Source organism: Alosa pseudoharengus, unplaced genomic scaffold, assembly GCF_046254945.1.
Source record: "Alosa pseudoharengus isolate Yale_2024_CS ecotype anadromous, Long Island Sound unplaced genomic scaffold, YU_APseudo_1.1 YU_APseudo_1.1_scf_17, whole genome shotgun sequence".
Classification (NCBI taxonomy): Eukaryota; Metazoa; Chordata; class Actinopteri; order Clupeiformes; family Clupeidae; genus Alosa; species Alosa pseudoharengus.
This window is the reverse complement of record NW_027468640.1, coordinates 18,909,887-18,933,975: the sequence shown is the minus strand read 5'-3', so window position 1 is coordinate 18,933,975 and position 24,089 is coordinate 18,909,887. Positions and strand designations below refer to the sequence as shown.

The 24,089-nt window shown below is 40.9% G+C and overlaps 2 protein-coding genes and 1 pseudogene across 3 annotated transcripts in view; 1 reads left to right on the top strand and 2 right to left on the bottom strand.

The window, feature by feature from the left end:
• The window catches only part of LOC143127375 (uncharacterized), a 10,004-nt gene extending 9,624 nt beyond the window's left edge, over window positions 1–380 (bottom strand). The window contains exon 1 of the mRNA XM_076288846.1: window positions 182–380. The gene's annotated coding sequence lies outside the window, so the exon portion shown is untranslated. The remainder of the gene's footprint in view (window positions 1–181) is intronic.
• Window positions 381–2,201: 1,821 nt separating this feature from the next.
• On the top strand, window positions 2,202–10,023 carry LOC143127359 (FH1/FH2 domain-containing protein 1). Of its 2 annotated transcripts, none has more exons than XM_076288815.1 (9): window positions 2,202–3,491; window positions 5,275–5,412; window positions 5,512–5,694; window positions 6,198–6,317; window positions 6,461–6,622; window positions 7,904–8,154; window positions 8,799–9,036; window positions 9,157–9,265; window positions 9,812–10,023. In XM_076288815.1, the coding sequence occupies exons 1-9, from the start codon at window positions 3,003–3,005 to the stop codon at window positions 9,838–9,840; spliced, it is 1,719 nt and encodes a 572-aa protein (XP_076144930.1). In that variant the 5' UTR covers window positions 2,202–3,002; the 3' UTR covers window positions 9,841–10,023. The 2 variants fall into 2 exon arrangements, with proteins under 2 accessions (XP_076144930.1, XP_076144929.1); XM_076288814.1 differs by having other exon boundaries at window positions 5,272–5,412.
• A 357-nt stretch (window positions 10,024–10,380) lies between these two features.
• Window positions 10,381–22,891, bottom strand: LOC143127038 (E3 ubiquitin-protein ligase TRIM21-like; annotated as a pseudogene).
• Window positions 22,892–24,089: the final 1,198 nt, after the last annotated feature.

The following is a 24,089-nucleotide window of genomic DNA, read 5'->3' as shown; positions in this document are numbered from 1 at the left end:
ACAGTACAATCGATCAGAATTAAAAATCAATGTGTTATGACGACAACAGTAGCCTACACTTCAAAACTATCATCGCTTGGTGGATACAGGCACGCACGCATGGGCACAGGCTACACGCGCTTGTTCACAGTTCGCTACCGTAAATAGGCTTTGTCACTATTAGTCAGCTGTAAACACTTACCTTATAATGCAGAAGCTATTCTCCCAATCATGTTCACTCTTAACAGTCCATGAATATTTGTTAACTGAATGAAGATTCAATCACGACGGGTCTCGTCTACTTTCTATCACAACGGGAGCCTGGATCGGTCCCAAATTGTTTGTCATTGTAATCCTCTACAGTGCCACTCGGTCCTAAAGGCGAATAACAGCATAGGGGTGTCGAGAGCGCGCCTGCCATAAATAAAATTCCAAAACAAGGGACGGGGATGTGCAAATCTGCAGGGAGGAGACAGATGACAGACGTTTCAATCCACCAATCCATGGCCTGATAAGTGGACGAGGCGGAAGGATACCGTTCTGCGTTTTACATTTATTTAACAAGATTCCCTGTTTAAAAGTGTACAATCAGCAAGTAAGTTTCAAGCATATACGTAATTGTGATGGATTTCTCGATGTTCTATATGTTTTAGCCTATAGAGACTTTAGCAGACGATTTCACTGACGATGGAGGTTCGTTGTCTTTCAATGCCTATGCATTAGGGCTTATCAATGGTCTCGGTAGTATTAATTTTATTGTTAGCCCATGTAAATGATTTTATTTTGTGTTTAATCATAAGGTGTGGCATTAGGTATTTGTAAAGCAATGTCTTGAAATGCTTCAACAGTGTCACAAATAACTGCACATTTGATGCCTATACATTGATAAGCTAGTCCTATTTATTATGATGTTATGCAATTATCATTTCAACTATTATCCCATATTATGAACAGAACAGCCCAGATGGTATTTGCATTGTAAAATGAATGGTCAATATCAATAGTTATTGTAGCAATAACAGTTTATAGTAATAACATCTCAAACACCTAATATGGAATAGCCTATCAAATAGCTCCTCCATGTTTTAATAAATTAATAGTATGGCATAGATATTTATGATCACACCCTTCAACCCCACCCATGGCATGTCTTAAGGCATGTTGTGACATGATCCTTATCTGCCCTCACTCCCTCCTCCCCACATCCAACACCGCCATTCCACTCCCACCCAGACTGTTGGTGACCTTTGGCTATAAGAGCCGTTGGGATCTCTTCGGAGAGTTCGCTAATTAGGCTGTGTGATTACACATAATTATTGTAGAGATTAAAACGAGTGATATCTATCAGATTCTGGGAGTTTACAAATAAACCAGTGCGGGGAAGACTGGTCACCCGCACACAAACACACACACACACACACACACACACACACACACACACACATACAAACACACACACACAAACACACACAGAGACAACATGATTTATGGGAGACTACCAGACGGCCAGTTCTAAAGACCACAGCAGAAGCCAGGGGTAATTTCCTTTCCCACAGGACTGTGTGTTTAGTTTTCTCTCCACCACTGAGGGCCTTAATGTGGCAGTTTAAGTACATGCATTGATGCAAACATTTGAGATGAGCTTGTCTGATGTACAGTTTGTCCCACACCACCGTGCAATTAAGGAAATAGCATCGATATGTTGTTTAAATGCAAAAATCTGTATGGGACATGCAATAGTGCAAGAGTAGATGTTTGTCTGAAAAAGCACTGTTTTGTACCTCGAATGTCAAAATGGGGAAAACTTATTTAGAATTAAAAATCTAACAAAATCTCCAATAAGGGCACAGTTTTTTTGCAATTATTAAAGCATTTAATGAATGTGAATGAAGTTATTTTGAAAAATAAAGAAATAAATGTATTTGATATTTTGTTTTGGGGGGGGGGGGGGTCAACAAACCCTCATCAAAGAGGAAGAGAGAGGACGGACACCCTTCACTGAGAATGAGGTCAGTGCAATTTGTTGATGGAGGGCTGAGGGGAAGGACAGAGAGAGAGAGAGAGAGAGGGTGGAGATCATTAGGTCAAGATAGTGTGACTGTGTGTACACAAGTAGCAGTGTAAACAGGAGATGCATGGTGCGATTAGGAAATTAAGGAAAAGGGTGCAACTGAAATAAACACTGAAAAGACACACACAGAAACACACACACACGAGAAAATACCCTGGGACAGATGGGCCGCTCATAGAATCTTAAAGACTGCAAGTAGTATTGCAAGGGCTCACTTGCACTGATTCCCATCCACACTGGCAACCAGAGAGGCAGCTGACTGTGCTGGAGGGACAGGACACTACAGCTGCTGCTGAGTACCCAGCCAGGAGACAAATATCAATGACAAGCATGAATGGAGCTGTATTTAAATCGCTCAGCTTTCAGATCGAAAGTTAGCATCCGTGATCAGTGTAATGGAATTTTTGCTGAGCCATCACCTTTGTGACTGAGAAACAGGTGAGTCAATCTGTTGACAACGTTATTCGAGAGAGAAAAACACTGCTCTGTGAAGATAACCAACAATTCCTGGAGGCACTGCTAATTTGAGAGTAATTTATATTGAGACAAATTGCCGATACAGATTATGAAGAAGAAGCAAGAGTCCAAAAGAGGATTATGGTATTTAATAGTTGTTAGGAGTTGTTCACAGGAGACTTTACACACAAATACATAGATTGTGATTAGCCAGATTTGGACATTAGAAGGCTCTGCACTGCACAAATCCCAAGTGTTCCAGAGAAGATTTAAGATGGATTCTTAATTTCTACATTTGTCAGAACTTGTATGGACCAAACTGGACCCTTTCTGTGATTTGCTTTGGATATTTCTTTAGATATTTATATAGATATTTATATTTCTTTAGATTTCTATGAGCAAGGTCCCATAGATTGCACCTTAGAACCTACCAGTAGTAATCTACACATTTTAAAATAATTATTAATTGAATGCATAAATAATAATAAAAAAAGAAATGAAGCATTCTGATATTCTCGGACCCGACCAATCCTGGCCATGCTTCATAACTCCCACACCCCGCCTTCGCCTCAACACCCTGGACTTCTCCGACCTGTGGGACGATGAGGACCTCGAGCTGGACACCCACGACGACGACGCCATCTTCACCTCCTCGGGCTTGGACAGTGTTACCTCCACACCCCCTGTGCCACCCCCTCTGCCACCCTCTGCCCCCCCTCTGCCACCCTCCGCCCCTCCTCTCCCACCCTCCTCTCCTGGCCCCTCAGGCGGCGGGGGCAGTGGCGCTGGCAGCCGTACCCTGAAGCTCCACTGGAGGGAACTGCAGAGCCTGCCGCCCGTGCCCCAGGTGTGCCGCTTCGGCAGCCAGACCATCTGGGCGGGGCTGGAGCCCGTGCGTCTGGACACCAACCGGCTGGAGTACCTGTTTGAGAGCAAGAGCAGTGCGGCAAGTGGTGCCCTCCGCAGTCTGGTGATGGGAAGGCAGGTGAGGTCAGGGTTCAGCAGAGGTGGGCATCAGTATCATGCAACATGGCGTTAACATAGGGGGTGATGATGGTGAAATGGCTCAAAGAAAAGCATATTCTTAGCATTTTTGGGTGAGCGGTACAAAATATGACCGCCGCCCAGTCCAGCACATTTTTTCCACAAAAATAAATCACGCTCAAAGGCCTATATCATTCTAACTGTCTCACTAAATTGCATTATCCACACTCAATTCTTACTGGTATCTGCTAGACAACAAGTACCAAAACATGATTAGTTCATAGATTTCACATGTAAAATTGATTTTATACAACCCCACCCCCATCTTGCCTGTTCATAATTCTGAGAAATTCTTGAATTGTGTGCATGTGTGCGTGCACACGTTTATGTTTATGTGTGTGGGTGTGTGTGTGTGTGCGTGCTTGAGTGTTTGTCTGCGTATGTGTGTTTGTGCATGTGCATGCATGCGTACATATGTCTACTATTCTACTACTATGTCTACTACTATGCTATCCATGTGGGGTTACATGCCCACTAAGTTTCGTGTACCCCGGTCTTTCAGTGTCCCCGGAATCCTTGGTGTACGGTCACTAAATGTACACATAAATTATATTATTGTAAGGCCCCCCATGAACGAAAGCATGCTTGGCATGCATTCGGAAGGTGTCATAATGATCCTACTCTTTCAATTTCGTGCAGTTTTGACCATGTCAGCCAGAGATATTGCGATGAAAACACCTAATTTTTTGCTTTTTAATTTTTAACTAGGTGGCGCTATACATGAAATAAGTGGTAATGGGATGGGTTGACATGCCCCCTTAAGACCAACATACAAAAAAAAGGTGGACCTCCTAGGCCATACGGTTCTCGAGATATTCACAGAAAACTGTCTCCGGCCACCTACAGGCCAGTTGGTGTATAGTAACATAAATTAATTTATTGTGTGGCCCCCCATGAACGGAATTCCACTAAACTTGGCGTGCATTCAGAGGGTGTCATAATGATCCTACACTTCCAATTTCGTGCAGTTTTGAGGTCACAGATACCTGCGATTACATCTCATTTTTACTTTTTTGTGTTTAACTAGGTGGCGCTATACATGAAATGAGTGGTTATGGAATGGGTTGACATGGCCCCTTGAGATCAACATACAAAAAAAAAAAGGTCCTACGGTTCTCCTATCGGGGGGTCCAGTCCAGCGGGGGGGGCTACAGATCAAAACGAAAAACGATGGTTCCATGCTATCCATGTGGGGTTACATGCCCACCAAGTTTCGTGTACCCCGGTCTTTCAGTGTCCCGGGAATCCTTGACAGAAATTTGGGCATGCGAAAAAGAAAAAAAAAAAAAAAAAAAAAATCTGACTAAACCTATACCTAGCTTCGCTGCGCGGCGGTCATAATAAGTATTCATCTGTGATTGAAAGAGTGGCCATCCATGAGTGGGGATATCGCTTTTTATTATCATTTAAAGCAGAGAGTGATGATGTTCAGTGTTGAGCGTCTTCTCAAAGGAGAATGAGATAAAGTATTATTTCTTGACAAAATGCCTACTAACTATATACTAACATAATTTGACTTAATAATTTGACATTATTTCACTCCTCTCTAATACTGAGATTATTTAATAACGATAAACCTCATAAGGTGTAAAAACAGAGTCTCTGGAGCCACACAATCCATAATAATACGTAGCATCTCTTCACATATATGTCTCTTGCTCTCTCGTTCTTTCTCTTTGCTTCTTTCTTTCTCTTTTCTACTTCTTTCTCCTCCACCTCAGAAGCAGCCTTGTGTGTCGGTGTTGGGGGTGAAGAGGAGTAACATCATCACCATCGCTCTGAGCAGCTTGCCCCCACCCCACCTGCTCCCTCCGGCCATCTATAGCATGGACTGCTCTGTGCTCGATCGAGAGGATGTGCAGGTGTGTCCCCCAGACAAATATTCAATCATTAACAATGATCAACATGATCTTCTCTCAGTATCAAAGAACACACAATCTAACCTATTTATTTTTCGGCAGAGGCTCCAGGCTCTGGTTCCCACGGACGAGGAGCTGAAACTGATCAAGGAGGCCAAAGCCCAGAGCCCCCGCTGCCCCCTGGCCTCGGCTGAGCACTGCCTGCAGACTCTGGGGGGCATCCAGCACTTGAGCTCCAGGCTTCAGCTTTGGGCCTTTGCTCTGGACTATGACACACTGGAGAGGGTAGGCCTGCATCAAAGACATGGGGAGAGAAGAAGGGAATAGTCTGAAAGCAGGATAAATTGAGTGAACAAGAGTGTGGTGTTAAAAGCTTAAAAGCTGGAGTTGCACAGTTTTGAAAACGAACGTTAAGGGTTGTTTTAGGACATGTTTGAGTAGCCTACAGTATGCCTGTTGGCAGCCACTCTGAGCAGTCAAAGGCGATTCAAAACGAGTCAGAAAAGTCGAGACAGGACCAATCGTCAAAATTTCAGTGTCCACCACTCTAGTACATCCAAAACAAACCAGAAAAGGGACTCAAAGTGCTAAAAACCGGAATTTTCCTTTAAGATTGGCTAGTTTTTGGTGAATGAGATTTGCTTTGGTGTAAAGGACTGTTGTTTGGGTGTGATAAGGTTTTTTCCCTGATAATGGCTATATGTGGCTGCTTTGAAGTGTGAAGTGTTTCTGTGAATGTTTTGTTTGGTTTGGCAGTTTTAATTGCTTAACTGAAGTCTTGCTTATAGGAAATTGCAGAGCCTCTCTTTCATCTCAAGCATGCCATGGAACAGCTGGCAACCAGTCAAACTTTCCGATGTATCCTGGCAACTGTGCTGGCAATAGGCAACTTTTTAAATGGCTGCAAGGTGAGATCCAACCTTTCTACCTCTTTCTTTTTGTCTCTGTTAAACAGACACACACACACACACACACACACACACAAACACCACTTCCTCTCTAGGCAACACTAAGAGTCAAGTTTCTGTGCCTGTGTCTGTGACCTCTACAGGCTCGTGGTTTTGAGCTGAGTTACCTGGGCAAACTCTCCCAGGTGAGGGACACCCACGGCCGACAGCCACTCTTATATCACGTGTGTACGCTCCTGTTGGAGGTTTACCCACAATGCTCTGACCTCTACTCGGACATCACTGCCGTCACCAGGGCCAGTAAGGTGAGTGCTGCATAAGATAAACTAGAGCATGTACTGTAGGGCAGTAATCAGGGTTTGGTCAACACACAGAACTGTTCTGGGGTGCGTTTCCCAAAACCATAGTTACTAACCTGCAACTTAGTTGGTTGGCAATGGGAAATTGTATTGCAACCAACAAAGTTGGCAACTTAGTTGACAACTATGGTTTTGGGAAACGCACCCCTGGTTGTGTATAACAGACAGGCTACATCAAGCACGTAACTGAAGCATGCCGTGCACAGAATGTAAAACTAGATTTAGAAGACTGGTCGTTTTTGTGTGTTCACGTCGCTATCACGTCTGGTGTAGCCAGTTGCATAGTGGAAGCTAATTGTTGCAGCACAAGCTCCTTGGACAGAAAGCTTCAGTTATGTGCCTAGTGTAGCCTTTCTGTAAGAGTCATCCTGAAAAGAGAATAAAAGAGAAGAGAATATAGTTTACATAGTAATTTTCTGTTGTTGCTAAAATACAAATATGTATACACGTAGACATATCTGAAGGTAATGGTGTCATTAACATGACAATACATTACACTGGTAAAATACTGAGCACTGATCTTCTGTACTTAAAGCTTTTCACACAGTTTGGGAATTGTTTCTTCGTCCAATCTGATCCTTGGCATCTGTTCTCAGACTGCTCCCGAGGGGTTTGGCTGAGTTAATAGCATTGACTGTATAAAAAAGGCTAATAGGCTGACCTTTCACCACCCAAGAGACTGACTCTGGAACAGATGTCAGAGCCCCGATCAGCCGTATCTCTGAGTCCAATCTGGGACAAATCTGTTCCTGGGCCTGCTACTATTTGTAGTAGTTCTATTGATCTGTGTATACAGTACAGTGAATTCTGTGGCCACTCTGTCAGACTGTGCTCTGATAATCCTAAAAGGTTATCCCATGTCGGTCTGAGACAGGTCAGATGTTAATCTCATTGTGTGCATGTTTTCTTTCATTGTATCGTTTCTCTCTCTCTCTCTGTTATCATCCCTCTGCCTCTCCCTTACTTCCATCTCTATGTGTCCTCCAATCTCCCTCAACCCACTTTATTTCTCCTTGTGTTATGTCACTCCTCTCTCTCTCATCACTTGTTCATTTCTCATCTCTCACCTTTCTCACATAAACACATGTGTTGTGACTCCACTGTCTCCTCAAAGTCCTGCTGTTCTACCTTTCTTTCTTCTTATCATTTTGAAGCACATGGTGTCTATCCTTGTCATATGAAAATATACACATAAACTCTCTCTCTCTTTCTCTCTCTCTCTATTAGTGTGATTACTCTCAAGTCCAATCAAACCTTGCCCAGCTCGAAGCCCACTGCAAAGCATCATGGGAACAGTTGCGGCTGCTGGAGAAGGATGGGGACCAGCGGAGGAGCAAAGGCAGCCGGAGCAGAGGGTCGAACCAGTCCAGTGACCCCGGGACAGAAGGGTCCCTCCGTCAGAGGCTGCCCAAGTTTCTGAAGGAGTGCGAGGAAAGACTGAAGGTGCTTAGAGCCGTCCATCGACGAGTCATCAACAGGTATAGCCCTTGGTCTTTGGTTATTTTATTTAGTTTCATCTCTTTTTACCTATCTGCATTGTATGTTTTTAAGATTTTAATGATTTTCTTTATAACTTGTCCTATGACTTTTAATGATCCTTTTAAATCTATTTTACTATTTTACTGTATTTGACCTATTTTAAGCTATTTCACTTTGTATTCATTTTTGTTTGACTGCTCTGTTTTTATGTGTCCACTGTAAAGCACATTGAATTGCCTGAAGTTGCCACGAAATGCGCTATACAAATAAACTTGCCTTGCCTTGGTCAGTCCAAATGCTCTCTCTCTCCCTCTCTCACTCACACCCTGGGATTCTACACTGTTCTATTTACATAAAGGCAAGAAGCTAAAATAAATAAAAATGGATACTACAGAGCATTATGGACTCTATGGGATGACTGTCAAAAAGACCATTCAAGAGACTCATCTTGAGAAGGCTCAGGGTAGTCCAAAGATAAACTTTTGTTACATGTGTGAAATATCTAGAGCAGGGGTTTCCAAACACACATAAGCCATTAACTGATGATGTCTGTGTGTCATAACAGACCAATGCTGTGTTGACAAACACACATACACACACCAACAAACAAACACTAAAACCCTCTATCCAATTAATGTTGCAGATTTCATGCTTTCCTGCTCTTCCTGGGCTACTCTCGTGCTATGGTGAGAGAGACCAGAGCGGAGGCCTTCTGTAAAACCGTGAGTGACTTTGCCCTGGAGTACAGGGCAACACACAATGCCATCCTGCAGCAGAGAGAGAGGGAGAAAGAGAAGGAAGGAGACAAGGAACGGGAAAAGAGAGGAGACAGTCTCACCCCTCAGCCCAAGCCAAAACAGCAGCCTCGGACACCATCTCCGGTAGAGTATCCATTAGACCAAATATACAGGAGACACAATTATGGGGAAATGTTGCATACAAAGAGGAAAAAGCCACTGCCGTCAAATCCATGATATAACTAATATGACTCCTATCTATAGGAAAGCCTTGAACAACGCAAACTAGAGGAGTTACTGAGGACTCCTGAGTCGTCTGTTAGACGGGACCTCATGATGCCCAGACACCGCAGTAGAACACCAGACAAAAGAGGTTCGGACTAACACACACTCACACATGCACACACACACATTTGCGGGCAGGCGCGAACACACACACATACATACAAACACACACACACACACACAGACACACACCTCTCAATGGTCACTCTGATGTCATTGGGTAATATGAATGCATGTCTTCACTCATGAGAATGCCACCACAGGCTTAAAGTTTACAAAGATTTGCTGATTCATTACTCTACAACAAAATAAATGTAGGACCGAGGACAACTTTTAACCAATAAACTCCCAACACCAATGGTTTTATGGAAATAGACAAACAATGATTTTAATTGATCAATTGAGCCAAGCTCAATAAAGTCTTTTTACTTACAAATATCCTCTTGAGTGCCTCAGACTCACTACTAAATTTGACATCGGGTTGGATCTCTAAGCTGATGAGCACCAAAGGAGTACTAATTTCTCTACACCCAAGCAGCACTCCTGGTGAAACTCGTTTGTAAAATTATTTATATATTGATTTATTTATTCATTTACATTTCTTCTAAACTTGTTTCCCATGTTTGTCTTGCAGGTTTACACCTGCAGAAGCTAAAATTGTGATGCCAGCTATTCTACAACACTGACAAAGCCTGTTTGCAAAATGTTTGCTCCTCTGTTAAATGCCAGTCGTTATTTCATGCCTTAATGTAGTCTTCTTGAAATGAATGTGAAAATACATAGCTTACTGAATACCATTTCATTTGAATGGCATGCACTAATAAGTAATAAACGTTTGTATTCTGAGCATTTCTGTACAGTACATTTCTCATGTGTGTGATATGTGGTTTGATGTTAACATGGTATGCTACTTTGGTCAACTGTCAACATACTCAGATGCTATTTGACAAGGCCATTTACACCCCTATAATTAGGTTGGGGAATAAAATGTATTTTTATAGATACCTGTTGCCCCCTAATGCTTATCTGGCACCCACATGAATACTAAAGTGAGCTTTACTCTGATTGGCTGCCTTGTAGCAAGGGCCATTCACAATAGGCTCCAGCAACTTCTCCCTGATTCTCCAACCTGAGATGGTAACCTGTGAAGGGAGGTGGTTTGTGTCACAGCTGTAATTGCGTCACAGTCTGTCTTTGTCCAGACAATAGTCAATAGTCCTTTATCTCACTGAGCCTGCTGGCTGAGGGGAGAAATGAGTATGGGGTTCAAGTTTGTTCCTGCTTCATTGGCACCAGGGCTCAGAACTGGGAAGAGCTTCCCAGAGAACATTTGTTCAGTGAAGGAGAAAAGTTCTGACTTCATTTCGACAACATAGAAAGAGACAAGACCCTTATCATAGTCCACAAACACCCCCACTGTTTGGGGCTTATTTTCAACAAACAGAGGCCGAGGGGGGCATGTCCCAGCCAAGTACTGATTCCTGGCCCTGAGCACCATAGTCCAGTAGCACTTCGTCGGGCTGCTTTCACCCCTACCTTACGTGATACGGACTCACTGGCTACAATGCTCCAGCAGCTTTTCTCAGCCACTTTCACCTGAAAGTAGAACCGGCCCAAGAACCCTTGTTTGCCAAGAACACATTTGGCTTCATCAAAACGAACAGCAAGGTCCGGAACATTCTGCAAATGGTCGCCACAGTGCACCTGCTTCTGGTCCTCAGACAGCTGCTGGAGCGGATGAGCTGTGTCTGGATCTGGAGTCACATCCACTGGGGAGAGGGAGAGAGAGAGAGAGAGAGAGAGAGAGAGAGAGAGATTGAGAGATGAAGATAATGGGGGATGAGAACAAGCAAATGAGTAGAAGACAAAAACATTCTTAATATTATTATAAAGAGATTATGTATCTATTGAAATGTTTAGTCTGCATGCTAGCTTCTTAAATTCTTAGAATAGCTCACATTTTACCTGCAAAACACTGCATCCACCACAGCTCTGCACTGTAAAAAATGACACAGTAGAAATGCATGAAAAATATGAGGCAACTTATTACACGTGAAAATATTAGGGGAAAATATAACCCTATTATTTTTAAGAATATAGACTTTAACAAATCATGGAAATTTACTTAAATTATTCATGTATACAAAAAAAATGTGGAAAATATCTCAATGCAATTAAGCATATTCAAAATAAAAATCAAGGAAATTTCCCTGATTTTTTCTGGTTAATTTTGCATGATAAAATCACGTGTAATATAGTTGCCTCACTTATTTTGAGCAGTTATGCATGTTTTAAATAAGTCTATTACCATACATTTTAAAGGATGTGGTGTATATACACAATTAGAGAATCAGTATTTCATTTAACAGCATTTATTCAGTGTAAATTAAACCTGACGTTGAGGGGGAAAAAAAACAATAGCTTGGGCATTAAAAAAAAACATTTAAAAATATTCAGATGACTGACAGAGATATAACACAAACATTTAATTTTCATCAACATCTACACAAAATACTCCAACTCTCCGCAAAAAAAGCAGTATGGGGTCTGGCCGCTCAGCCAAACTGAGTAATCCGGGACAAAGGGGCCTTGGTCAGACAGGTAACCAAGGACACAATGGTGACTATGAATGAGATCGAGAGTTCCTTTGAGAAGATGAGAGAAGTGTAAAGGACAAACATCAGTTCAAAATTGTTTTTACACAACAATTCTACTACCAAATTTAGGTTTTTCTTGTCACGCTGCAGGCAAGTTGTGTGAGAGGCTATATGTGCACAATAATGTTTATACTTTGTTTTTTCACATTACAAAACAAAACATACCCATGCATTTCAACAATGTGGCTGACCAGGATATGATGCCGTCTTGTGCAGTGTGTCAAGGTGCTCGATCTACTATACTACTCCATTGTGTCCTCTCCCCCTGAACTCTTCTCCAGAACCTCCTGGACCATCTATTGGTAAAAGAGAAACAATAACGGTGATAAAGTGTAAGTGGAGTTTTGAGCAAGACCGTTTTTTGCGTTAACACTGAATGGGCTTACAGTGAAAGCTAAGGGGGCAGCAAGCACGTCGAAATAACAAACACTATTTTAAACCACTGGCAGTGCTCAAAATATAATTACACTTGGTAGTGTGGTGAGAGTCTTTACAGACAAACTAAAGTATTATAAACTTTTGAAAGTGTATAGGGAGGTTATATCAAGACCTGTATCTGAAGGAAGCAAATTGCCTAGATTCGTGTTCCGTTAACGCCAAATGAGCGGGACACTTTCGATCTTGCAGCACTGGATCTGCAAGCAGATCTGGCTGAATCTAAAAAACATGCCTTACGTTCAGCCAGATCTGTGAAGTGCTGCAAGATTGAACGTGCCCGTTGATTTTGACACTACCGGAACACGAAGCCAGGCTTCCGCATTTGGAGAACAGACAGACAAGGATTTCTCCTAGTGAGATTTTAATTTTAAATGCTCACCCATTTGGCCTTTTCTGCAGCATCCCCTATGGCAGAGGTGTTCTCTCCTTCTGCACCAGGACATTGATGTTCCTTGTTTGAAGAGGACCTCTCCATATCACTTCAGAAAAGTGAAGAATTTAGAATAGAAGAACCTTTGCTGGCACAAATTCGGCAAAAAACACAAAATTGGAATCTTAAAGGGTTGCTTTAAAAATTTAAGAAATTCAGTTTCCAATTTTGGTTAATTTAATTCAACTAAAGGGTAACAAAATAGTTTTTTACCTTACCCACTGGCCAAGTGATCTGATGAAACTGATCTGATGAATCTCAATGAAACTTCCATAAGAAAAACCAGGCTGCAGTTTGAGGTACTTTTTTAGTCCACGGTACTGGACCTTGATGAGCATTTTGCCAACCCTGTTAAAACAAACAAAATCCATAATTATATAAACACAAGAACCACAATTGACTCTCAGCAGTATATCAACTAACTGGCAAAGGACTTCCAACATTCATTCTGACATCATTTACCATGTAGGCTACCAAATGAAACAAACATAAGTGTTTATGTGTTCAAATATGTTAACATAATCGCTAAATAACCCAAATAAAACCAACAGACACTTAACTAATATCAGTGCCATATCATTACTGAGAATGGACAATGCACCGTTAACCAACAGTTACCTTACACCACATGTAGCCTATGCTACAAATGCCGAAAAAGAATGCCCTGGTGGTCTCAGCTAACGTTAGCTACGAGCAAAATATGTATAACCCGAATTAAAAGTAAATAGAATTCAGTTCAATCAAACGTCAATTAGTTGACAGACTGCTTTAATTAGTCAGTCAACAGATCCCTTAGTGCCAGAGAAGCATTTGGCACCACACTAGATCGCTTTGAACAGTGCAGTCCTGGCTAACTAATGTTAACCAGCTACGTTAGCATGTTAGCTATTCCCTCAGTGGCTATTAAAATTCCAACCGTCTTTTCGAATTTGTTACAGAAAGATTAAGACGTCGTTGACTCCAATATTATATTAATGTCAGTTAACAGTGTCCCAAGTATTACAAATTATTATAAACTTGGCCATTTCAAATTGATACGGTAATATAACCTACCGAAGTGAAGGTTAGCTTGCTGGTTAGTTTACCAACCATCTGAGTACAGCTAGCCACCATGCAACTGTTAAGCTAACTTCACCAATATTTCCTAGGACCTATTAGCAGAAACACGTTGGTATGAAAATATATACCTGTGATGTGGCATTACTTAATTGTATATTTGTGGTAGTTTTCATTCTAGCTTTCACAAGTAGCAGGAACAAATTACTTTACCTTTTACTAATCCATGCTGAACTTCAATGGCGTCCATCTTCTTTTCAAAATCTCAACTGAAGGACGTTTTTCAGATGTTCAAAATATTTGAGGAAAATGCTGCAGATTTATCAGAGAGAAATTGCGCAACTTCCCATAATTCTTTTAGGGAACATTTTCTCTGAATTTTTTTCTCGCAAATGTAGTTGATTTATTTGGGGAAAAACATAATAATTATTTTTTTAAGGCCACTGCTTCAAGAAATTAAGTCATACATGATTTGTTTTGTGTAATTTCCGTGGCACCAGGATTCATTTTTTACAGTGTGAGAGAAATATGGAAGGAAACACTATTGTTAGTCTTGATCAGAGCCGGACAGTAACAGTACATTTACTTGAGTACAGTACTTGAGTACAGTTTTGAGGGATCTGTACTTTACTCGAGTATCATTTTTGGGGAGTACTCATGACTTTACTCAAGTACATTTGAGAGGCAAATATTGTACTCTTTACTCCACTACATTTCAGTAACCGTGAGTACCCGTTACTTCTTCTAAAAACAAAAGGAAAAAAGAAAAATCTCGGAAACCCTCAATTTGATAGATAGATAGATAGATAGATAGATAGATACTTTATTGATCCCTAGGGGAAATTCAAAGTCACAGTAGCATAAAGACAACATACACACACACATTCACTAACAGCAGAAAAAGTAATTAAAAGTATATAATATAAAAAACACAACTAAGCAATAAGGACTGTAGAAGATAAAGAATATACTAAATATACTAAAATGCAAATTATACTAAATAAAAACTTAATCTAAATAAATTCTAAAAAACAGTATCCACATAGTGGTTGATTAATCAATCAGGTGCGCTTGCAATGACTGAAGCAGGGACTGAGCCTGTGGTCCTCTGTGCATAAGGTAAGGTAAGGTGCTCTTTGTGAATGAGTGTCATGGTGATGGTGCAAATGAGTAAGTCAAACAGTGCAACAGTGCAAGAATAAAGTCTATATATCTATATATAAATAACTATATTAAGAAGGTATAAGTGTGGTCACAGTTCGGCTGTGGCATGGAGGGAGGGGTTGTGCATATGTGCTAATAAAGCACACAAACGAGGCAGAAGACAATGGTAAAGTGGCTAGTGGACAGACAGTTCAAGACATAGAGGTGGTGAAGAGGCAGACAGACTATGCGTGTGTGTACATCGAATGTCACTTTACTATACAAGTATACATTCAGCTGACCCGTATTTGTGTAACCTGGAACGGTTGGACATTCCCAGTAGCAAAAGATGAGAAATCATGTGCAAAGGTTACATCATAAAACAAATACATTTTTATGAAACAAAAATTATTTGCTTGACCATGTTCTGTCTTTTTGGCACTGGAGTAGGCCTAGCCCATTGACTCATATGTGATGTGATCATGTAAGAGGTTTGGACCAAAAACGGCAATGCTGCGACTTTGGACTTTTATTTTGACAAGCTCTCGTTGTTCTGTCTCCCACATTCCTGAAAGGTTTGGTATGAATGTTGAGTCATGTCTCATGAAACAGTCATGAATGCTTTATGTGCAGTTTATGACAGCTGCTATGAATGTGTTATGAACTCACCCGTCAAGTGTTACCACATTCTCCAAGGTATTAACATTAACATTTTTCATAACTCCATGTAGGACGTTTCTGTACATAAATGTAAACACTGTGGCAGTAATGCAATATTTACTCTTGTACTCTTGATACTCAAGTACTTTTAAAAACAAGTACTTAAGTAGACATCTGACTGTTGTACTTTTACTTGTACTTGAGTAAAATTTAGCAAAGCGTATCTGTACTTTTACTCAAGTAATGAAGCTGTGTACTCTGTCCGCCTCTGGTCTTGATGATGCAATATTACAGTTTTTCTCGATTGTTTCGACCTGCTTAAAGAAACTGGGATCCACTTGGTCTTCATGATCACCTTCTTTGCACAGCAGAAGTCAACTCTTGCGAATGTGTTCACACGTTTTCATTAGTAAAGCTTGAATGGGATGCATTAGTCTTTCCTAAATCTTGTCAAAGTTGTTTGGTGTAACGAGGCCATTGCATATGTCAATTACTACAAGGGCCATTGTCCTCGGAACAATTTAGGGTTAAGGGTCTTGCTCAAGGGCACAATGGTGGAAACTGGCAATTGAACTCACAACTTTTCAGGGTACTGCATGCTAGTCCAGCACCTTAACCACTACGCTACCACCGCTCCGGAGCAAAAAAGGGGCTAATACCGCATTGTATTCTGTATGATGTGTGCCGCTGTATGCATTGCAAGTCAATGGGTAGTGCCTTCAAGAAAAATTGAATCCTATAGAAATCCACATAGCTCCTTTAAATGAGGTGTCAACTGTTAATGGATTATCATTCAGAATTAACCTTCAATGACAGAGAAAAGACTAGGGATTGGGGACGGGTGACTGGTGACAGGAGCAATTGAAGACAATACATCCATCTACAAAGAGAGGCTAAAAGTTAAGTGTAACAGAAACATTTATCACAGCATGACCTCAAGGTTCCTTCTGGATTTATAATGAGCGTTACCCTGACCATTTAGTAATACCTTGTAAATGGTTTGTTAACGCCTTATTATAAAGCGTTAGCATTTTTTTGCACTGCAAACAAAAAATTCGCAAATAGCGGAAATAGGAACTATCAGTTTAAAGAGGCAACTTGGGTTTTTATCAAATCCAACTGCATGGCTAGACCTAACTACTATTTACCTAAAGCTACACTATGCAGGTTTATTTGTTGGGTCGCCGTCTTTATCATCTGCTGCAGCTCTACTCTACGTTCCCCCATCTTGCTCTAAGGGTGTAACAGAAAAGTCAGTTACCAAAAAGAATATGAGGCCTAATTAACAAAAGGGGCTTCTTAAGCTATGTGCTATGTGTAGTATCAAGTTGTCTTGAACGCACCTATGTTTGAGTTGGCACTCTTTCATTGATTTGCATTTTATTTAGTACACCACCATATATGGTACAAAGAGCTATTACAAGAGAGTCAACTCTAGCTGCTTTACATGCTGAAAATCTGGGCAACACAGAGCAGTGCATCATCATTTTGACATTATGCGTCAAAACAGCAAATTCCCAGCTGGAACTTCTTGAGAAAGACAAATAAGTCACAGAAAATCAAATCCAATGAGTAAGGGTAGTGGAGATTGACAATCATATTGCAATCTCATGGATTTTCAATGCATGAGTTTGTGCACAAATGTTAGTGTGTCACAGTGTGCAGTAGGCAATCTGACCCTTGGGAAAATGATCTGTAGCAAGCTGGCATTGTAATACCATGCACACATTTTATGGGTGCAGACTCAGAACTTTATGATCGCACCTTGTACAACACTGCCAACTACAGGTGGGTCTCAATTTTTGTTTTGTTTTAACTTACAACCCATGAAAATCGAAAATCAGTTTCTCAAAATATTAGAATAAATACGTTATAATACAGATAATGTCGGTTTCCTGAGCCTTTAATCTCTTAGTCTGGTTCAGGAAGCACAACCACAATCATGGGAAAGACTACAGACTTGATAGTTGTCCAGAAGGCACTCATTTGTCACCTTCCACAAAGAGGGTAAGCCACAGAAGGTCATTGCTGAAAGGGCAGGGTGTTCACAGAGTGCTGTATCAAAGCATATTCATGGAAAGTTGACTGGAAGGGAAAAGTGTGGTAGGAAACGGTGTGCAAGCAACAAAGAGGACCGCAACCTGAGAGAATTGTCAAGCAAAGCCAATTCAAAATCTTTGGGAAACTTCACAAGGAATGAACTGAGGCTGGAGTCTGCATCAAGAGCCACCACGCACAGATGTGTCCAGGAAATGGCTACATGTGCCACATTCCTTGTGTCAAGCCACTCCTGAATCAGAGACAAGTTTACAGTGTTTTTTTTTTTTTTAGGTTTAGTGAGATTTTTTTTTTCTTTCTTTTTTTTTTCGCTTGCCCAAATTTCCGTCAATGATTCCCGGGACACTGAAAGACCGGGGTACACGAAACTTGGTGGGCATGTAACCCCACATGGATAGCATGAAACCATCGTTTTTCGTTTTGATCTGTAGCCCCCCCGCTGGACTGGACCCCCGAAAGGAGGGTAGGGCAGACACAGTTTTCTGTGAATATCTCGAAAACCGTAGGGTTTAACATAGTCAAAACTGCACGAAATTGGAAGTGTAGGATCATTATGACACCCTTTGTATGCACGCCAAGTTTCGTGGAATTCCGTTCATGGGGGGCAACACAATAAATTAATTTATGTTACTATACACCAACTGGCCTGTAGGTGGCCTGAGCCAGTTTTCTGTGAATATCTCGAGAACCGTAGGGCCTAGGAGGTCCACCTTTTTTATGTATGTTGGTCTTAAGGGGGCATGTCAACCCATCCCATTACCAATTATTTCATGTATAGCGCCACCTAGTTAAAAATTAAAAAGCAAAAAATTAGGTGTTTTCATCACAATATCTCTGGCTGACAAGGTCAAAACTGCACGAAATTAAAAGTGTAGGATCATTATGACACCCTCGGAATGCATGCCACGTTTTGTGTACTTTCGTTCATGGGGGGCCTTACAATAAAATTATTTATGTGTACATTTAGTGACGTACACCAACAAGGATTCCCGGGATACTGAAAGACCGGGGTACACAAAACTTGGTGGGCATGTACCCCCACATGGATAGCATGGAACCGTCATTTTTCGTTTTGATCTGTAGCCCCCCCGCTGGACTGGACCCCCCAAAAGGAGGGTAGGGCAGACACAGTTCTCTGTTAATATCTTGAGAACTGTAGGGCCTAGGATGACCATTTTTTTTCTGTATGTTTGCCTCCAGGGGTCATGTTAACCCATTTCATGTGCACACATGTGCACAAACAGATACACACACACACACACACATACATTCACAGTAATCATACGTATGACACATACTCACACAGTAGACATATACGCTTGCATGCACAGGCACATACGCAGGCACACACACAAGCACACACACACACACACACAAACACACACACACACACACACACACTCACACACCCACACACATAACATAAACATAACACAAACAATCAAGGATTTCTCAGAATTATGAACAGGCAAGATGGAGGTGGGGTTGTATAAAATTAATTTTACATGTGAAATCTATGAACTAATCATGTTTTGGTACTTGTTGTCTAGCAGATACCAGTGAGAATTGAGTGTGGATAATGCAATTTAGTGAGACAGAATCATATAGGCCTTTCAGCGTGATTTCTTTTTGTGGAAAAAATGTGCTGGACTGGGCGGCGGTCATATTTTGTACCGCTCTGCGGTACATCTAGTTTTATATGTATTTATATCAGGGATGGGCAACTTTGATGATAGAGAGGGCCACAAAATGTTCTTGTCGCTGTCAGAGCGCCATATGTGATCGCACACGTCCACCGTGGAATATCAGGAATCAGGAGTATTAAAAATATATACAGTAACTTATGTCTGCACGGTTTATTAAACCAACATGCATTAATTTAATATTCTCTATACTCAAATGCATTTTTAATATTGCTTCTATTCACCAATGAACTTGAAATAAACAAAAAAATATTACACATTCACAATAAACCTTTTTCCCACTGCAATGGGTAATAGTGCTCTAGTGTTAGTGTATCTTAACCAGGGTTCCCAATGTAAGTCAAATGTAAAATTCCATGACTTCCCTGAGAAAAATCCTGAATTTCCATGACCAATCCGGAAATTAAAAAATGGGCATTGAAAAAAACAGGTAGGGGTAACTACAACCACTCACGCAAGTAGTAATGGGAAAAAGGCCTACTGTAATAACTCAATAAATACCAACGCTGCGTGAAAATACTGTATTATATTAGGCCTAATGTATTTTGGCAAGACAATTTTAAACTTCTACACCAAAATTCCCTGATATTCCATGACTTTGCCCCCAAAACATACAATTCCCTGACCTTCCATGTCTGGAATAGACTTTATTAAAATGCTGATATTTTTGAAATTCCATGACCGTGGTAACCCTGTTACTTTGAGGTCGGCTACGACAGCGGCTCTGGCAGCTCCGATGTAGCCTACTTTTTAGTGCATGGTGTTGTGGTTTTGTTTCTAAGCATAGCCTACTAAACACAAAGTTGACTTTAAATTCTGTGTTAAAATCAGCTGTTTCCCACCTTGTCTGTACCTTTCCCACCTTGTCTATGATTCTGAGTTTTCTTTATAAACCGCTCTCTGTATCTCTTCCTCGCTTGCTGGCTGTAGTAAGAAGCTCGACTCCGCTGGATTTTTTAATGTGCCCCTATCGGTGGACCGTAAGGATCCTGTTAAGATGTGGTAAAAACACGTGAAACAAACATTTTAATGACATTTCAAAATCGATCCGTGGGCCGCACTGAGTGAGGAGGAGGGCCGCCAGTTGCCCATCCCTGATTAATATGTTACTCTGCTATTGTAAATAGCAACGTTCTCGTGACTTATCCCCCCTGTACACAATGCAAATGATTTTGTTGTGGAGGTGAAGGATTAACAACAGGCAAACACTATCTCCAAAGAACTATGACAAGGTAATGTTCCAGATTCTAGCGAGTTTTGGCGCGGTGCCACTCTTGGAAGTTGCATGGCTGGTTTTCTCGGTAGGGACTACATATGCAGTATAGCTATGCAGTTTCCACAGTCAGTGAAGATTTGGTGTGCAATATCATCTGCTGGTATTGGTCCACTGTATTTTCATCAATGCAGCCAGCCTTCTACCAGGACATTTTAGAGCACTTCAGGCTTCCATCTAATTGCTCATTTTCCTTTCCAGCAGGGCTCGACACCTGCTCACAGTGCCAAAACTGCTAGTAGGCCTAACTGATTTACCATGGTACTGTGCTTGATTGGCCAGACAACTCGTCTGACCTGAAACACATAGAGAATCTATGGTTTATTGTCAAGAGGAAATGAGAGACAAATGAATTTCCCCTTGGGCATCAATAAAGTATCTATCTATCTATCTATCTATCTATCTAAAACAATGCAAATGACCTTAAAGGTTGTATCAGCGATTGCAGGCCCAAAAAAGGCCCAAACATAAATGATCACATTCATCTAATCTTTCCTAACAATCCGCTAGCTGCTCGCCCCATAAGCAGGCCATCACAAAATCTCTGTAGGCAGCCTAACAAATGCTATCAACAAGTGTTGCCAACCACTCAAAGGCTAAATAAAGTGTTCCAACCAATAAACTACAAGATGCGTGTTCAGGAGAGTTGTACAAAATCAGTCTGAACAAGCATTGAGTGTATAAATTAACTACTTTAGATTAGTATAAATTAACTACTTTAGATTAGTTCATTTATTTTCAAAAAGTCGACATTTCTGTATTATAACCTCTTTATTCTAATATTTTGAGATACTGATTTTTGGTTTTCATGAGGTGTAAGCTGTAATCATCAAGATTACAACAAAAAAATGGATTGATATATTTCACTCTATATCTCATGAATCTAGAATATATGAAATATTCATTTTTTGAAATAAATTAGGAGGAAAAAATGAACTTTTACACAATATTCTATCATTTATTTTTCAGACCCACTTGTACCCCAAATGACACCAGCTAGCATGCAAGCTAAACTTGTGTTTGGGAATGGGAAACCAAATGACTTTGTTTACAGTCAGTTTCTCACCAACTGCCTTGTCCAAATTCTTTATGTGTGTGTATACCTGGCCATTTAAGTGTGATTCTGATTGTATACAGAAACAAAGTCAAATGAAAACATAAACTGATATTGAGGTCAATGAATATGTAGCAGGATAAGTATGCTTCCCATGTTAACACTTTCAACAACATTTTGATTTGAAAAACAAGCAGTTTAGATCGATGTGTGTGCTTATTCCATTTTGCTATTGCTGGTTATAGTGTTCTAACTTACCACTTGAGCGTTTTTTTATTATTATCATTTTTGTCCCTTCTAAGGATTTTGACCTATAGCAGATCTAAGAATAGGGCCCAGGATGAAAAAATACTGAAGACACCTTTTTGCCAATACACCTCTCACCTTCCTATCTTTGCCCTCCTCCTCCAGTGGAATCATGTTGTGGTTCTTGTGTTCTCCCTCGGTGCAGAACTCACACACACACATGTGGTCATCCCTGCAGAACAACTTCAACGGCCTCTGGTGCCTCTGGCACACACGTTCTTCTGGGTTCTCCAGCGGTTCTGTGAGTGTGTGTCTTTGAAGCCGGGGTACCCTCTTATGGAGCTCAAGGTGAACCGAGCACAAAGACGTTCCACAGTCCAGACAGGTCTTTAGGGCACGAAGCCTCCCCTGCCCATCCCCACTGCACATATCACACACCACCTCTCCAGGCAGGGCCACACCAGAGTTAGGACCTCTCATCGTCTTAAATTCATCAACTAGATCCCTCCTCGTGGTGTTAATATTGACTTGTGATCTTCTGATAAATGTCCTCTTGCAGAGGGGGCACTGGCACACTGCTGTACTGTCCCAGTACTGGGCTACACATGTCTGACAGAAGGTATGCCCACAGGAGATGGTCACAAGGTTAAGAAACACATCCAGACAGATAGAACACTGGAGCTGCTCCTCACTCATCAGACGCCATGCCATAGCTGGAATGAGAAACAATTTTATAACGATAACCAAACAAGAACAGCGACATTCAGTCATGACTTTGTTACACACGTCCAAATTCTTGCCAAATTCATACAGTTTATAATGGATGAAAAGCAATAATAGAGGAATGATTGATATTGATATTTCTACCCACCATTATGTTACTTAACAATCAAATCAAGAGATGAAAGGATTACCCCCCCCCACACACACACACACACTCATTAAACAAACGTGTACTTCTTCTATGGAGATTACAACAGCAGACTATTGTGTTGAGTCCTGCCAAAGGAGCTTGGGATTCTGTAAGACTGTATGAGTTCCTTTTACAGGAACTTGCTCCTAGATTTCTTCTCACCTGTGTTAAGCTCCTCCCCAGCAGGGTACAAGGCATTCCTCAGATGCAGTCAGCAAAGAAGGGGAAGAGGAAATGAGAGAAACATGAATAGAATAATCTGTAATATGAACACTGGTGTGTCTATAACTGGAAGCCCTGTATCATAAAAAGATAATCACGGAAGTGCATAACTGAAATTCACCGTTACCTGAACATTCGGTTTATTTCCACCAGTTATGTCACCACCACCACAAGGATAATTTCTCAAATATCTTTCCTTTTTCTCACAAGAAATAAATCATCTTATTTTTTGGTATCTCCTGTGTTTTTTGTGTGGCCCAATACTCCATTGTTTTTCCTAAGCTCCCTATAGAAATGAGTAGCAATTTGAGAAGAAAAAGGTCAGAGGGCAGGGTGGGGTTTTTTTCTCAGCTGCAAAATAACCCTCCTCTACTGTAGTCTGTTCTGCTCTCAATCTCATTTTTAATTTGCTTTCCAATGGATGTGTTTGTATGAATATTAGAGAGGGAGAGAGAGAAAGAAAGAGCAAATGAATGTGCATAAGTGACAGTTGACACAAACCAGGTCCAACAGAGAAAGACGTGTGACAAAGTGCCATGGAATTAAATGGGGTCTAATCTCTCTAGTAATTTGATTATTCTTAAAGCATGTGTTAAATTGTATACATGACATAGGCTATAGGCTAATAAGATAAAATTGATTATGAGACAACAACATACAGGCTACTGAGGCTCTATATTTCCGGCCTTCTATATCATGTGGACAATTATGCCTTCTGGGCCAGGGTTAGGGCTGCTCGATAGGTAAAAATCATTAGGCTTATCACTATTATTTTGTTCAATATTGATATCACGATTACTCAGTGATTTTGGAACTTACCAAACAAACATAATTGCAGCTATGCAGTTTTCCTGTACATTTCTGCAGTGTAGTTACTGCAATATTTTGAAAATGTAAATGCACATGCATTTACATTTTCAAAATATTGCACTTCCTAGCCTACATCTTCCTCCAGAACCGCAAAAAAATGTTTTAACACAAAGTTATTTTTGAAAGGGATGCACATAGCAACTTGTTCACTCATAGCTGACTATATTGCTGTGTTTTTGTCAGTTTGGT

Excerpts from the sequence above, each read along its gene's own strand:
- LOC143127359 (XM_076288814.1), top strand. The coding sequence starts at position 3,003 with ATGAAGCATTCTGATATTCTCGGACCCGACCAATCCTGGCCATGCTTC. Across the intron at positions 6,318-6,460 it reads ACTTTTTAAATGGCTGCAAG|GCTCGTGGTTTTGAGCTGAG; the intron begins GTGAGATCCAAC and ends TGACCTCTACAG. Across the intron at positions 9,266-9,811 it reads TAGAACACCAGACAAAAGAG|GTTTACACCTGCAGAAGCTA; the intron begins GTTCGGACTAAC and ends TTTGTCTTGCAG.